Source organism: Panthera tigris, chromosome E3 (genome assembly GCF_018350195.1).
Source record: "Panthera tigris isolate Pti1 chromosome E3, P.tigris_Pti1_mat1.1, whole genome shotgun sequence".
Taxonomy (NCBI): domain Eukaryota; kingdom Metazoa; phylum Chordata; class Mammalia; order Carnivora; family Felidae; genus Panthera; species Panthera tigris.
The window spans coordinates 28,416,170-28,430,185 of NC_056675.1; the positions used below are offsets into that span (position 1 = coordinate 28,416,170).

Genomic DNA, 14,016 nt, shown 5'->3' on the forward strand with positions numbered 1-14,016 from the left:
TGGCTGACTCGAGTCAGGACCAATGCCATAGCCAGGGGGCAGGCCCCATGATCGGTAGCCCCTTCAGAGCCACAGTGGGGTATGTTTTCCCAAAAGGGGTAAATGATATGAGCAAGTCAAAATAGCAGCTCATTGCAGGAATATTTTGTTGAATTGCCCCTCTAGTCTTACATGATTTCTAAGTGGCCGAATTCATTCAAAAGGACCTTAGAGGGGGGCGTCTGAGTGGCTCAGTCGGTTAAGCGTCCCATCTCACGATTTGTGAGTTCGAGCCCCACATGGGACTCTGCACTGACAGCTCACAGCCTGGGGTCTGCTTCGGATTCTGTGTCTCCCTCTCTCTCTGCCCCTCCCCCACTCACACCGTCTCTCTCAAAAAGATATAAACATTAAAAAAAAAAAAAAAGAGTCCTAGATGTCTTGCCCACTCTCTCCCAGCTGTGACCTCCTCTCAGGGGCATGAGAATATTGCAGCCAGGATAGAAACATTCTCCAGGACAGATTAAGAATCCATAGCAATTGACAGAAGACATGGCCATACAAAGGCCTCCCTGAGTTTTTTTCTGAGTTGACTGATTACACACAGAAAGAACCTTGGTTTTATTTCTGAAGTATTTTGCAATTTTGGGGGGAAGGGAGAGGACGTCATCCTGAGAGGTCAGGAACCAGCCACTCGCAGACCAGGTCAGGTTCCCAAGGTATGTTTGGTCCACGTGTTGTTCGTGGTTTTTTCTCTCTTTTTTTTTAAAGTTGCCAGTATTTAAAACATTGGAGATTTCATATAAAAATCTGGAATTCTGGTGTCTTTTAAAGGACATGGGCAGTGCCGAGTCACGTCCCCTGCATGGCAACAGGGGAGTGGATCTGGGCAGGCCCCAGTGGGCAGGGCATTGGTTGGCCACAGTCTGTTCCACTCCCTTTTGTTTTCCCAACTTGGACCTGGACAGTCACCCCCTGCCTCTTCCTGTGGTCACGTGTACACCCTGCACTAAATGGCCTCCGGTCCAGAGACCTAAAACCTGGAATGTGAAACCCACTGGAAAGGAGGAACCTGGTTACAGAGCCTTCAGGTGGATCCCAGGGATTCCGAATTCTGGGGTGAGCAACCAGAACAGGACTGAGCAAAACATCCAGCTGGAAAGAGGCCTTCATCATCATCTCCTGGCCACCCCATTTTGCAGATGGAAACACTGAGGCTCAGGGAAAAGGGGACAGAGCAGGCATTTGAATCTCAGGCTCCTGCCTCCAAGGCAGGTTCTGTCCATCAAACCAGATTTCCTTCCTTCCTTCCTTCCTTCCTTCCACAAATCTTTACAACTGCACATTTATTTATTTATTTTTGAGAGACAGAGAGAGACAGAGCACAAGCGGGGGATGGGCAGAGAGAGAAGGAGACACAGAATCCGAAGCAGGCTCCAGGCTCCGAGCTGTCAGCACAGAGCCCCATGTGGGGCTCGAACTCATAAACCGTGAGATCATGACCTGAGCCAAAGTCGGACACTCAACCGACTGAGTGGTTGACAGTCCTGTTAGGCCCTTTATACACGTCACACATCTGTTATTTTTTCCATTCATTTGACAAGTATTTATTGAGTGCCTACTACATTCAGGAGCTGAATATGGGGGGGGGGGTGGAATACAAGCGAAGTCCATAAAGGTGAATATTGGAGAGAGTGAGCAGGGCCTTGAGGGCAACGAATTAAACACTGGGCTGTGATGAGGAGGGGTGGCCAGGTGACAAGAAGGTGACATCTTCTTGGGATTGGAGACCCAAATACCAAAATGTTTGTGAGCAGCAAGCCATGCCCAGCTGAGCGACAGACCCTCCAGAGATGCCAAATCAAACAAGCTGGACCGTGGTCAAGGGGCAAGGGGGCAAGGCCTTGGCTTGTTAGCGAAGGTCTGGCCACCAGTGTTCGCCAAGGTTGGGGTTTTTTTTTTCCCCTTCTTTCTAAAGATTTTTGTCAGTGGGGCTCACAAAGACGAACTATGTGAATCACGAATTGTGACCCGGTCTCAAACCCCTGCTCTGTCCTCACTGTGTGACCTCAAGCAGCTATCACCACCTTTCAGAGCCTCAGTCTTCTCCTAGGGAAAACGGGGAGTCCATGGTAGGGAATTCCACCAGGCAGGGAAGTCAAGAAAAACCAACAAGCTGGTGCATGTACAGGGCTGATCCCAGAGCCCAGCCCCAGGTCCCGGCTCTGTAAACGGGCACTGAAATTACTGATAACCCCAGAGGTTGTCGGAGCTGGAAGAAGCTCAAAGAGTGGGACCAGCCCCTTCCTTGCAAGCATGAGGACACAGAGGCACAGAGAAGGCATTGTCTGCCCAAGGCCACACAGCACCCAGACTCTCAGCAGCTGAGGACCTGCCTGCCTGGCTCTCCCTTCCACTCCCCACCTTCCCCCCAGCTTCCATCTGTGGTTTCATCCAGACCAGGAATGCTGGGCCCATGGACATCAGCTGTGATTCTAAACTGGTTCTAGACCAGCTCTAAACCCCCTAAGGGCTAGCCAGTTACGCAAGGGAGGAGGAGGAGTTGCATTAATGGCTCACAGAATGCCTAGGCTCTGAAGGCACAGAGCTGGGATAAATCCCACACACTTCTCAGCTGTGTGCCCTTGGACAAGGTCATTCTAAACCTTCTTTTCCCCATCTGTGAAATGGGGTTAACACCTAGCTGGCCAGCTTCTTCAGAGGACTGAGGAGTGCCTGGCACATAGTAGGTGCTCAATGCGTGTGCAGTGCCATCAGCATCCGTAACGCCTTAGGGCAGCCCTCCTGCCCTGCCCCTTCCTGCCCCGTTGTCTCATAAAGGGGTCCTCTGGGGGACACAGAAGAACAGTTGAGAGAGCAAGGCAGGATGCTTACCCCGTCATCCCCCTTGTTGGGAAAACGGTCCTGTAATGCCTGGTCCTACTGGAAACTCATCTGCCACCTCTGAGAATCTGTGAAAGGACTATCTTAGTCCATTCAGGCACTGTAACAAAATACCATAGGCTGAGTGGCTTCTAAACCACAGACATTCATTTCTCACCGCGCTGGAGGCAAGGCTGGGCACTCCGAGATCAAAACCCCACAGATGCGGTGTCGTGGGGGCCTGCCTCCTGGTTCATAGATGGCTGCGTCTAAGGCTGTTCTCACATGCTGGAAGGAGGAAGGAGCTGTCTGCTCCCATTCATGAGGGCTTTACCCTCATGACTTCATCACCTCCCCAAAGCCCCACCTCCAAATACCATCACCCTGGGGGTTAGATTTCAACATGTGAGTTTTGGTGCAGGACGGAAACAAAAATTCAGTCTCTTGCAATGACCCAGAGCCATTTTCTCCTCTCCCGTAAGGCACACCAAGGCAGGAGCAGCTCAAAGGTGTCGCATGGGGGTCCCAGAGACGGAGGTCTTCCTGCAGCAAGAAGGGAGCCAGAGCGGCTCGCTGCTGAGGGCCATCTGGCAGATGTTCCGTTCCACCTTCCTCCTGGGGACCCTGAGCCTTGTCATCTGTGATGTCTTCAGGTTTGCTGTCCCCAAGCTCCTCAGGTGGGTCCAGACCTTGGGCGCCTTGCTAAGGCTGGTGGTCCTTTCCTTAATGGTGTCTTTCCAGAGTCAGGGGGCACCAGCTCTCTTTCTTCCTCTGCCTAGTCCTCCGGTGCCCAGGGCACTGGAGAGTGGGTGAAAAGGATACTGAGGAAGGGAAAAAAGTACGGAGAAATTGACTAGCCTCAGGGAGAGAAGATGAATGAACTCAACCCTGACTGTATCAGTTAGCTTTTGCCGTATAACAAAACAACCCAAAAGCGAGGGGCTTACAACCACTTCTTTAGCGTGTGATAATGTGGGTCAGCAGTTGGGGCTGGGCTCGGCTGGGCAGTTCTTCTTCCGTCAGCTGGGTTCCCCCGTGTGTCTGTGCTCAGCCGTGTGTGAAGCTGGCCGGGGGCTGGCTGGTCGGAGACGGTCTCAGCTGGGACAGCGTGTCTCTGCTCCGTGCGATCTTTCATGGCCCACAGTGCTAGCTCCGGCTTGTTCACATGGCCACTTGGCAGGGCTTAGAGACCCAGAGCAAAAGGGCCACTTTCTCTTGAGGCCTCGGGCTGGGGGCTGGCACAGTTTTACCTGCACTGTTTTCTGGGCCAAACCTGGTTGTATGGCCAGCCCAGATTCAGGGGATAGTGGATTTGTGTGCTGTGGCTACCATGACGGTATTACAGGCTGGGTGGCTGAGACAACAGATGAAAATGAATGTGCAGGGGGTGCCTGGGTGGCTAGTCAGTTAAGCTAAGTCTGACTTCGGCTTAGGTCATGACCTTGCGGTTTGTGAGTTCGAGCCCTGCGTCGGGCTCTGTGCTGACCACTCGGAGCCTGGAGCCTGCTTCGGATTCTGTGTCTCCCTCTTTCTCTGCCTCTCCCCTGCTTGCTCTCTGTCTCTCTCTCAAAAATAAGTAAACATTAAAAAAATTGTTTTTAAAAAGAAAATGAGTGCGTAGGGGGGCTCCTGGGTAGCTCAGTCAGTCAAGCCTCTGACTCCTGATCTTGTCTCAGGTCATGATGTCACAGTTCCTGGGATCGAGCCCTGCCTCGAGCTCTGTGCTGAAAGAGGGCAGCCTGCTTGGGATTCTCTCTCTCTCTCTGCCCCTTCCTTGCTCATGTGCTCATACTCTCTCTTTCTCTCTCAAATTAAATAAACTTAAAAAGAAAATGAGTGTGGACAGTGGGAGAAATAACTTGCATTTTTGCAAAAATATCTACCATTCTGTCTGATCCTCTATACCTTGCCAGGCTCAGGCAAAAGGAACAACCATGGATGCCTTCTCTTACCGCTCGTACTCTCCCTCTCTCGAAAGCCTTTTTCTGGAGTTTATTGGTAATCCCACGACCCCGGCCTGGAAAGGGTATCTCCTCGCGGTGCTGATGTTCCTCTCTGCCTTCCTGCAATCAGTATGGGAGCAGCAGTACATGTACAGATTCAAGGTGCTGCAGATGAGGCTGCGAACAGCCATTACTGGCCTGGTGTACAGGAAGGTGAGCCCTGGGCGAGAGGTACGGGTCTTTCCTGTCTCCCCATCTCTTCCGAATTTATATGAAACATTCTAGCCCAAAAGGGTCACATCATATCATATCATCTGTGCCTGAAAATGCCCTCATTCATTAGTTTACTACATCCTCACCTTCTTGGTTATTTCCATAAGACCTTGAGTGATCCGACCCTGGCACCTCTCCAACTCTATAACAACACACACCTGCTCTCTTGCTCAACCCACTCCAGCCACAAACATACCAGGCAACCTCCGACCTCAGGACCTTTGCGCTTGCTGTTGCCACTACCTGGACACCCTTTCCATTTCTTTTCATGTACTTTCCACTCATCCCCCATGAGGATAAAGGGCTAATCGTGGGGCTGTGTGGAAACCAGATGGAGGTAGACTATCAGCTACATCCCCAGGCAACGCTGCTTATGGTAAAAATGACGATCCATTGGTAAATTCATCTGGGCTGAAAGTTCTGTCGGTGGAGCATGAGTACCTGATGGGAAGCCATAGCTTGGAGCTTCTTTTCCTGCAACGGCTCTTGTCCCCTTGGGAGTCCTGGGAGTGGAGCTCACAAGACTATCTGCTGTAAGACTATCGGACTCTCTGGCTCCCGTGGGGTCTGGAGCCCCTGAGCCTGGGCCACCCAGTTCCCGCAAGTCTCCTGTGACGCCTGCGCTGTCCCCTGGGGGAGAACCGGGGCAAAGGGAACAGCCCCTGAATGGCTGTGTGGACGGCTCCCCTGACCGCGTGGCTGCTGTGTCTTAGACCCGTGTCTCCCCCCACGCAAGCTCCGGGTCAGTGTGGCCCGTCTGGTCTTGTGAATCCACGTGCCGAGCTGAGGCTTGAAGCCATTGCTCTCCCATGCCCACCCTTAGGGGAGCCCTGCCCATCTCCTCAGAGGTCAGCCCCCGGCTCCCCGCGCTGCTCTGCCTCCCCATTAACCGTCTCTGCTTATTTTCCGGACCTGGTACGTACACAGGGCTAGCCAATTTCTAGATGTAGGAAATGACTCGCCAAGAGCATCCCTTTCATGCCAGCTATCCAGTCCAGAGTCCACACTCCCGATCGCCCCCTGATGGGGCTCTCGACACTCTGGGCCCCCACACACCTGCCCCAGTCACCCCAGGGCCAGGTGCTGGACGAGGGACAGCTCCTGTGCCCCAGAGCCCACCAAAATTATTCAAGCTAGCCAACCCTGCTTACCCTCACCGACCCTTCCTCCCTGTGAACACCACAATTAAGGCCCCGGCCCACAGTCCACCTTGCTAATAGGCAATAATAGTAATTATTATTATTGATGTTACTGAATAATATTATCTTAAAACATTGCTTCATAACACGCCTCATAACTGCCATTAAAGAAGAAACTATGTAAGTTGTGATTTAATTTTCCTCCCCATTTCAAACTCTGCTGTGGGAGAGCAAGCCCCCTGCCTCTATCTTCTCGGTACTCAGTTCACTGTGAGGCCCAGACTCGGTACTCGATAAAGACTGGAAGATTCTTCTGGAGATTTTCTACTCACTCCTTCCTGGCTCACTCATTTACCGCCTTACTTCTTCCCTCACACACTCAGCAGAGACGATGGCAAATAGAGCTTAGCATTCAACAGGCTGGAAGGGGTCCACTGTGACCCCAGGGCCCACATCTGGGGCTGCCAGAGAACCAGGTCTGGTGTGTGAGCGGCACCATGTAGATGCCTTCAGGGAATTGATCTAACACCCTGTCCAGCTCCTGTCTCGCCTTGGTCATCCTAGATTCCAAGCTTGGCCTAGCCTTTTAGAAGGCCCTTCAACTTTGGGTAAGTTGGTCAACTTCTCTGTGCCTCAGTTTCCTTGGCCGTAAAGTGGGGTTAGCAATTCTGCACTTCATTGATCCCGGTCTCACTTTTTTTTTTAACCCTTCTGAAATCAAGATGTATATCATGTGTCTTAATTTAATCGCATTTACTTTTTTTGCCCTTAGTGACACAAAAACAGAGCGTTTCGTCCATAGCATTGTAGACTGAATGAGACATGGCAGCACCTACTCCATCTGGTTGTGGGTTGGGCCCCATCACAGAAAACGGTGACCCTGTTCATTTAGCACAGTGCCTGGGGCATGGTTGGAATTCAGGAAACGATCCCCAGTGTCATCATGAACCCAAGGGTTTTATATATTGTGCTACTAACTTACCACAACAGTGTTTTAGGGATGTCAGAGGATTTTTTTCTTTGGTCATCTCTCCAAATTCTCACGACGGCCCTGGGAGGTTGGCTCAGGAGATTCACGAGCCCACTTTACAGACGAGGGAACTGAGGCTAGATAGTGAAGAGACCTGCCTCTGCCAGCAAGGGCAGACCAGCTTAGACCCCAGACCGGCCAGGCGGCTGTGCTCTTGTTCCGTCCGTGCTTTGGGCCTCCCTGCCCTCCTCCACCCCACTCGTCCCGTCCTTCCCTCTGGCTCAGGTCTCCATCCTCCTGCCCCGCCCAGGTCCTGGTCCTGTCCAGCGCCTCCAGAAAAGCCAGCACGGTGGGTGACGTGGTCAACCTGGTGTCCGTGGACGTGCAGCGGCTGACCGAGAGCGTCGTCTACCTTAACGGGCTGTGGCTGCCGATTATCTGGATCATCATCTGCTTCGTCTACCTCTGGCAGGTGTGCCACAGTTCACAGGCCCCCGGCAGGTGTATCAGCGGCATAGCGACAGTGAGCGAGCATAGAGTGGTCCCAAGTACCATCCAGTGGGTGTCGTCACGGTGACCGTAGATCTACACCTACTGCCCCCACCCTATGGGACACGGGGCCAGCACCCTTTCTGACTGGCCGCCTTGTAGCCAGGGCCCAGCATGCACTGGGCACACGTAGGAAGAGGGAGGGGGACGAAGGACTCCTGGGAAAATGCAGAGCCATTAAAGGGACAGACCCCTGACCCCAGCAAATCTGCAGAAGACCCACCCATCACCCTCCTGGTCTTTTGGCAGACGGTCCCTAACATCAGAAGGTCACCCTGAAATCCTGGCCCGGCGGGGGGGGGGGAGGGGGCAGACATTGAAGTTACCACAGTTAGCATCTGTAGCATTTTTCTCCAAATGATACTATTTTTGCCAGAGAAAGCTTAAGCTTCCTTTCACCTTTCTTGGAGTATTTTCCCAATCCTGGCGGTGGGCTGGTTTGCCTTCCGGGCACTTCTCCACTTGGCCGCTGGGTGGCGCGATTGCTGCATAAATGAAACAAACAGGCTTGCTCTGTGGTCAAGGAGATTACAAAATCGTGTTCTTAAAAGCTGAGAGGGGAAACTGAGGGCCACAGACTGAAGAGGGGTGGGGCCTGTCTAGAGACTGGGCCCAAATGACGCGGGAGGAATCTCAAACAGTCACAACCGCTTAGAAATCATCTCCCCCACCCCCAGCTCCACATTTGCACCAAAGCAGGGGCGCCTCTGTGGCTCAGTAGGTTAAGCCTCTGCCTTCGGCTCAGGTCATGATCTTGCAGTTCTTGAGATCGAGCTCCACATCGGGCTTTCTGCTGTCAGCCTGTCAGCACAGAGCCCGCTTCGCATCCTCTGTCTCCCTTCTCTGCTTTTCCCCCGCTTGCACTCTCCCCCCTCCAAAAAAAAAAAAAAATAGAGGGGGGGAACCAAAGCCAAGAGGGAACATAACTGTCCCAAAGTCACAAAGCTGGTGGGGGTAGGGCTGTCAGACAAAATACAGGATGTCCAGTTAAATATGACTTTTAGAGAAACTGAATAATTTCTTAGGATAAGTATATCCCAAATATAGCATGGGACATACTTATACCAAAAAGCCATTTGCTGTCTCATCTGAAATTCGTACTTGCCGAGGCATCCTGTATGTTTTTTGGCTAAATCTGGCAACCTTGTCAGGGGTGAAATGAAGACCTAGGATAACGACTGTATGACACGGGCACTTATTCCAGGTGACGGGCAATGCTGGATGTCCCTTTCACGGATGAGGACACTGCTGCTTAGGGAGGTTAGGTAGTTTGCATGAGTGTCCTCAGCAAGTGTCAGCTGGCTGCCCTCACCAGCTTCCCTGGGATGCCCTGCCTTAGGACCCAGGTCTGACCAAATCCCTCGGTGTCTTCAGCCGGGCTCCTGGAGGCGTCTTGTGACCTCCCACCCTCTCTGTTTCCAGCTTCTAGGACCCTCTGCCCTCACTGCCATCGCTGTCTTCCTGAGCCTCCTCCCTCTGAATTTCTTCATCACCAAGAAGAGGAAACAGCATCAGGTCTGACATTTGGGAGAAGGGACACACTGGGCGGCAAGCGGGGCGGGGAGCCTGCAGGTCACAGGACTGTCGCTGGTGCAGGTACGGGGAGATGAGGAGGCGACAGAGGGCCTGGTGGCATGAGCCTTTCTGGTCACTCAGAGCCCTGCCTTCCTCCCGGTGCCCCCAGCCCCGTGGATGGCTGTCACACGCCTCCAGCGTCTGGGCCACAAGCCAACCATGGGTCAACTCGGACGCCTCTCTTGTTTTCACACACCGTCCCTCAGCAGATGCATCCGGAATGTTGGCCCAGTCTCACCCTCACTGGGTGCTCGTGCTCCTGCCCTCGTCATCCCTCTCTGCTCAGAACCACAGTGGCTCGCATGTCCCCGAGAGTCAGAGCCGAGACCCTTGGTGGGCAGCCGTGATCTGGCCTCACCTCCTGCCCCTCTGCCCTGGCTCACCCCACTCCCCCTCTGCCCTCCCCTGACCCTCAAGCTCCAACCCCACTCCCCCTCTGCCCTCCCCGACCCTCAAGCCCCACTCAGGGCCTTTGCTCCTATGGTGCTCTCTGCCTGGAACACCTTCACCCCCAGACATCCCTGCCCCCCCCACCCCAACCCCTCACAGACCCCCGGTTACAGCAGCAACACGCCCCTCCCCTCCATATGCATCTGTTCAGCAACTTGGCCGCCCGTTTGCCGGATGCACCTGGCTCCTCTCTCTCTTTGGACTGAAAGCTTCCCGGCAGCAGGGAATATGCACTGATGCAGTCTCAGCTTCTAGAACAGTGCTTGGCACTCAGGAGGAGGGAGGGAGGGAGGAAGAAAGGTCTCACATAGACTGTTTCTCTAGCCTCCTGTTTGGCCTCCTCTAAGACACTGTCCACACCTGCCCCTGTGACAGTGCCCCTCCTTAGTGGGACACACAGGGGCCCCCGACTTCTCTGCCTGACCCCCAAGTCCCAACGTGGTGCAGCCCACCTCCCTCCTGTAGCACCCCCCCCCCCATCCTCTCTGACCACGCTGCCTGCCTCTGGGTCGTGCTGTCCCCTCCGCCTTCCTTCGTCAACCTCACCTGCCCATTTGCACACCCAACACCTGCTCATTGTAGCTCCCGGTCACTCCCACCTCCAGGAAGTCTTCCCTGTGGCACCACACCCAGGCTGGTTCAGGGCTCCGCCTCTCCCACCTCCTCCCTGGTCTGTGGGAGCTTCCCATCATCTCTGGCTCACAATGAGAGCAGAAGCTGGGGGACATGAGGGAGAAGGCACCTGTGGGGGTCCAGGTACAAGATGACAGTGACTTGGGCCAGGACTGTGGGGACAGCGATACTGAGAGGCAGACAGCCTGGGGCCTGCTGTGGAATCAAGGGCATTTGCTGAAGGTGGGGTGTGATGGTTTGGGGGAAGGAGAATTCTAGATGTTTCCCTGACCTCTTCCCCTCTTCTTCCCTCTGGCACCAGGAGGAGCACATGAGGCAGAAAGATTCTCGGGCACGGCTCACCAGCTGCGTCATCAGGAACATGAAGATGGTCAAGTCCCACGGCTGGGAGGGAGCCTTTCTAGAAAGAGTCCTGCACATCCGGGGCCAGGAGCTGGGTGCCTTGAGGACCTCCAGCCTCCTCTTCTCTGTGTCTCTGGTGTCCTTCCAAGTGTCCACATTTCTGGTGAGGTCACTCTGATCTCTCTGCAGAGCATGGACGGAGGGAGGGAATCCTGGGGAAGGGATGAGGCAGGCAGAACTCCCCCCTCCGTGCCCCCCCAGATCCTGGAGCCTTTCTTTGCAGACCACGCTGTCCGTTCAAACATACCTTTCTTGGATCCTTCCCAGGCAGGGATCCTTGGTTTGTGCTGAGTTAGCTGATTCTGAAGCTGGTAGTGGCTAACAAGGTCTGTCATTCTCCTGTAGAAGGTTCCAGCATCTGAACTGTTGCTACTTCTGGCATGGGGAGGAGGCAACAGGGGCAGGTTCTGCTCAGGTAGCACCCCCGGTCCACACTGATGCCGGCTGTCAGATGGCTGCAGGGGCCCCCCTTCCCCACATCCACACACACTGCGCACCGTCCTGTCCTCCAATTTATTTCACAAACTGCTGCAGGATTAGCCTTCCTAAAGCACGGCCAGCCGTGACTTCAGTCCATGCGGGGTTGCAAACAAACCTACGGTAGCTCACTGCTGCATAAATAAATAATCCAAACTCTTCATAAAATATTCAAGGCTGGTGGCAGGTGGGCCTTAATCACTTATTTCCAGAAGGATTAGATCCCCCTCCCCCCCCCCCCCCCGACCAGGGACAATCTGGAGTTACCAACACTGTCATCGCTGAGAAACACAAGTAGCATTGCTTACAGCCATGAGAGCTCCCCGGGTAGGGTCACTGAGTCACCATCACACCGAGCGACCATCACAGTGGGCATCATGTAGAGTGGTCAGCACACTAAGGGACCATCATATCGTCACCACGTGGCACCTGGAACTTAACTACCCCCTCGTCACATCTAGAGCCACAAATGCCACCAACCCCCAAGGTTCTCGAGCGCTGCTGTTACGTGCAACTTCAGGGTCATCTCCAAGAATTTCTAGACTCACAAGTCCCACCCATGCCTAGAACCCCCCCAAACCCTACCCAGACCAAATGCTGCAGTGTCCCCAGATGCCTGGAACCAAGAGTTTCTGATCCTAGAACAGGGATTGCACACACACCTCCTTTCACTAATACGGTTGTATTTTTTCAGAGAAACACAGCTTTGTGAACCAGGAGTGAGAACTGGGGCGGGTAGCAGAATTTAGGGTGAGAACCAGACGGGCGGGAACATTCCAACGTGGCAAGGCTTGGCCAAACAGGCCCCTGGCGACGCCTGCTCAGGTTTGCGGGTTGTGCCCTCAGCTCATTGTCACTGCCGGTGTGTCCCCAGGTCGCACTGGCGGTGTTTGCTGTTCATTCGCTGGTGGCTGAGGAGAATGCCATGGACGCTGAGAAAGCTTTTGTGACTCTCGTGGTTCTCAATATCCTCAACAAGGCTCAGGGTTTCCTGCCCTTCTCCATCGACTCCGTGGTCCGGGTGAGGCGGTGGGGCGGGGAGGCCATCTGGGCAGAGACCCGCAGGGGTGTAGCAGGCAGTGCCCTGTCTCTGTGCATCCCCACACTGCCCACAGGACTGACAGGGGAGGGAGGGAGAGGCCGGGAGGGGTAGAGGATACAAGGAACGGGCAGCAATCACTGTTCTCTTATTATGTAAAGTGTTTTTATTTCCATTCTCTTCCCTGTCTCTGCTCACACTGTGCCACCTTGGTGTGGTAGAAATGAGAGCAAGTTGCCTCGCTGAGACATCCCTATTTAAATTTTTTTTTTTTGATGTTTTAACTTATTCTTGAGACAGAGAAAAAGTGCATACTGGGGACGGGCAGAGGGAGAAAGGAAGACAGAGAATCCCAAGCAGGCTCTGCACTGTTCGCAGAGAGCCTGATGTGAGGCTTGAACTCACGAGCCACCAGATCACAACCTGAGCTGAAGCTGAACGCTTAAGTGACTGAGCCACCCAGGCGCCCTGAGGTGTCCCTATTCAAATGCCGCCTCCTTAGTTCCCAGAGATGGTTTTAGGGCTGAGAGCAGAGAGGGTTCCCCTAGGTGGACAGAGTCTGGAACCATTTCCAATAATGGTCTGATGACCCCCTTGGAAAAGCCACCATCTCCTTCTGGGGTCTGATCTGCAGAATGGCAGCCCAAGTGTCCCTACTATGCTAATTAGGGGTGAGGAGATGGGAGGTCACCACCGTCATCGTCGTCCCCACCTCTGTGTGCACAGTTTCCCGTGACCTGGAAAGCCTTGCGCTAAAGCTTTGCAAGCTAAAGCTTTGCAGGCTTGGGGGACCGGAAGGTTTTCCATATCCCGAGGCACCAGGCACCTGAAGCCCGAGTTCGCTTTTTGCTCTTTGGGCACCAGTGACCTGAGGCTTTGGTTTCCCCAGGCCCGGGTGTCCTTGGACCGTCTGGCCGCCTTCCTCTGCCTGGAAGAAGTTGACCCTGGGGCTGTGGACTCAAGTCCCTCCAGACGCTGTGAGTGCGGAGTTCAGCAGGAGGGGGATGGGAGGGATAAGAGGAGCGGTTCCCGCAGTCCATCGACCAAAAGCCAGGGTCCCAGCTGGGGCCGCTGGTGACAGGATGGCACGCGCAGATGAGGTCACCAGCCGTGTAACGTGGAAACGGGCACGGTGACACTTTCTGCCGGTCATTCAGTGGCTACCCGTGCCCAATGATGGTGCGTCAGTCTGGGTTACAGCAGCCAACCCTCTAACAGCCCAGGTCCTCGCCCTCGTGCGGGAAGTCCGGGGAGACAAACACGGTGATGTGTTCGTCGAGCTGGGAAATAAAGTCGGAGAGATTACAGGCACCCTTGTGTGATGAGGTTCTCCAAGCACGGGTTGTCTGGGTTTGCCCTCCAGCTGCTGGGGACACGTGCATCAGCGTGCACAACGGCACCTTCGCCTGGTCCCGAGAAGGCACCCTCTGCCTGCGCAGGTACAGCATGGCTTCTCCGCAAACTGCCTTCCCGGGGTCGGGAGGACGATGTGAAAGCCGCCGCGGTGTCCTGTGTGAGAGACGGTGCAGGCTTCCCGCGGGGCGGGGTGGGGGGAGAGGGGCTGGAGGGCAGGCTCACCCACGCTGCTGTTGTCAGGGAGGTTGGGACCAGCCCTGGCAGAGAGTTTGGGGGAAGCAAGACTCCTGGGGGTGACAGAACGGTGAATCAGCCTCGCCGGTCGGGGAGGGAACATCTCCCTGCTCC

At 54.3% G+C, this 14,016-nt stretch overlaps 1 protein-coding gene across 2 annotated transcripts in view; it reads left to right on the forward strand.

The window, feature by feature from the left end:
* The window catches only part of ABCC6 (ATP binding cassette subfamily C member 6), a 51,474-nt gene that overhangs the window by 13,557 nt on the left and 23,901 nt on the right, over nt 1-14,016 (forward strand). For both annotated transcript variants that reach the window (XM_042971139.1, XM_042971138.1), the window contains exons 8-15: nt 3,345-3,539; nt 4,841-5,018; nt 7,498-7,659; nt 9,159-9,251; nt 10,696-10,899; nt 12,148-12,294; nt 13,202-13,289; nt 13,676-13,751. In XM_042971139.1, coding sequence (XP_042827073.1) covers nt 3,345-3,539; nt 4,841-5,018; nt 7,498-7,659; nt 9,159-9,251; nt 10,696-10,899; nt 12,148-12,294; nt 13,202-13,289; nt 13,676-13,751 — 1,143 coding nt within the window. The remainder of the gene's footprint in view (nt 1-3,344; nt 3,540-4,840; nt 5,019-7,497; nt 7,660-9,158; nt 9,252-10,695; nt 10,900-12,147; nt 12,295-13,201; nt 13,290-13,675; nt 13,752-14,016) is intronic.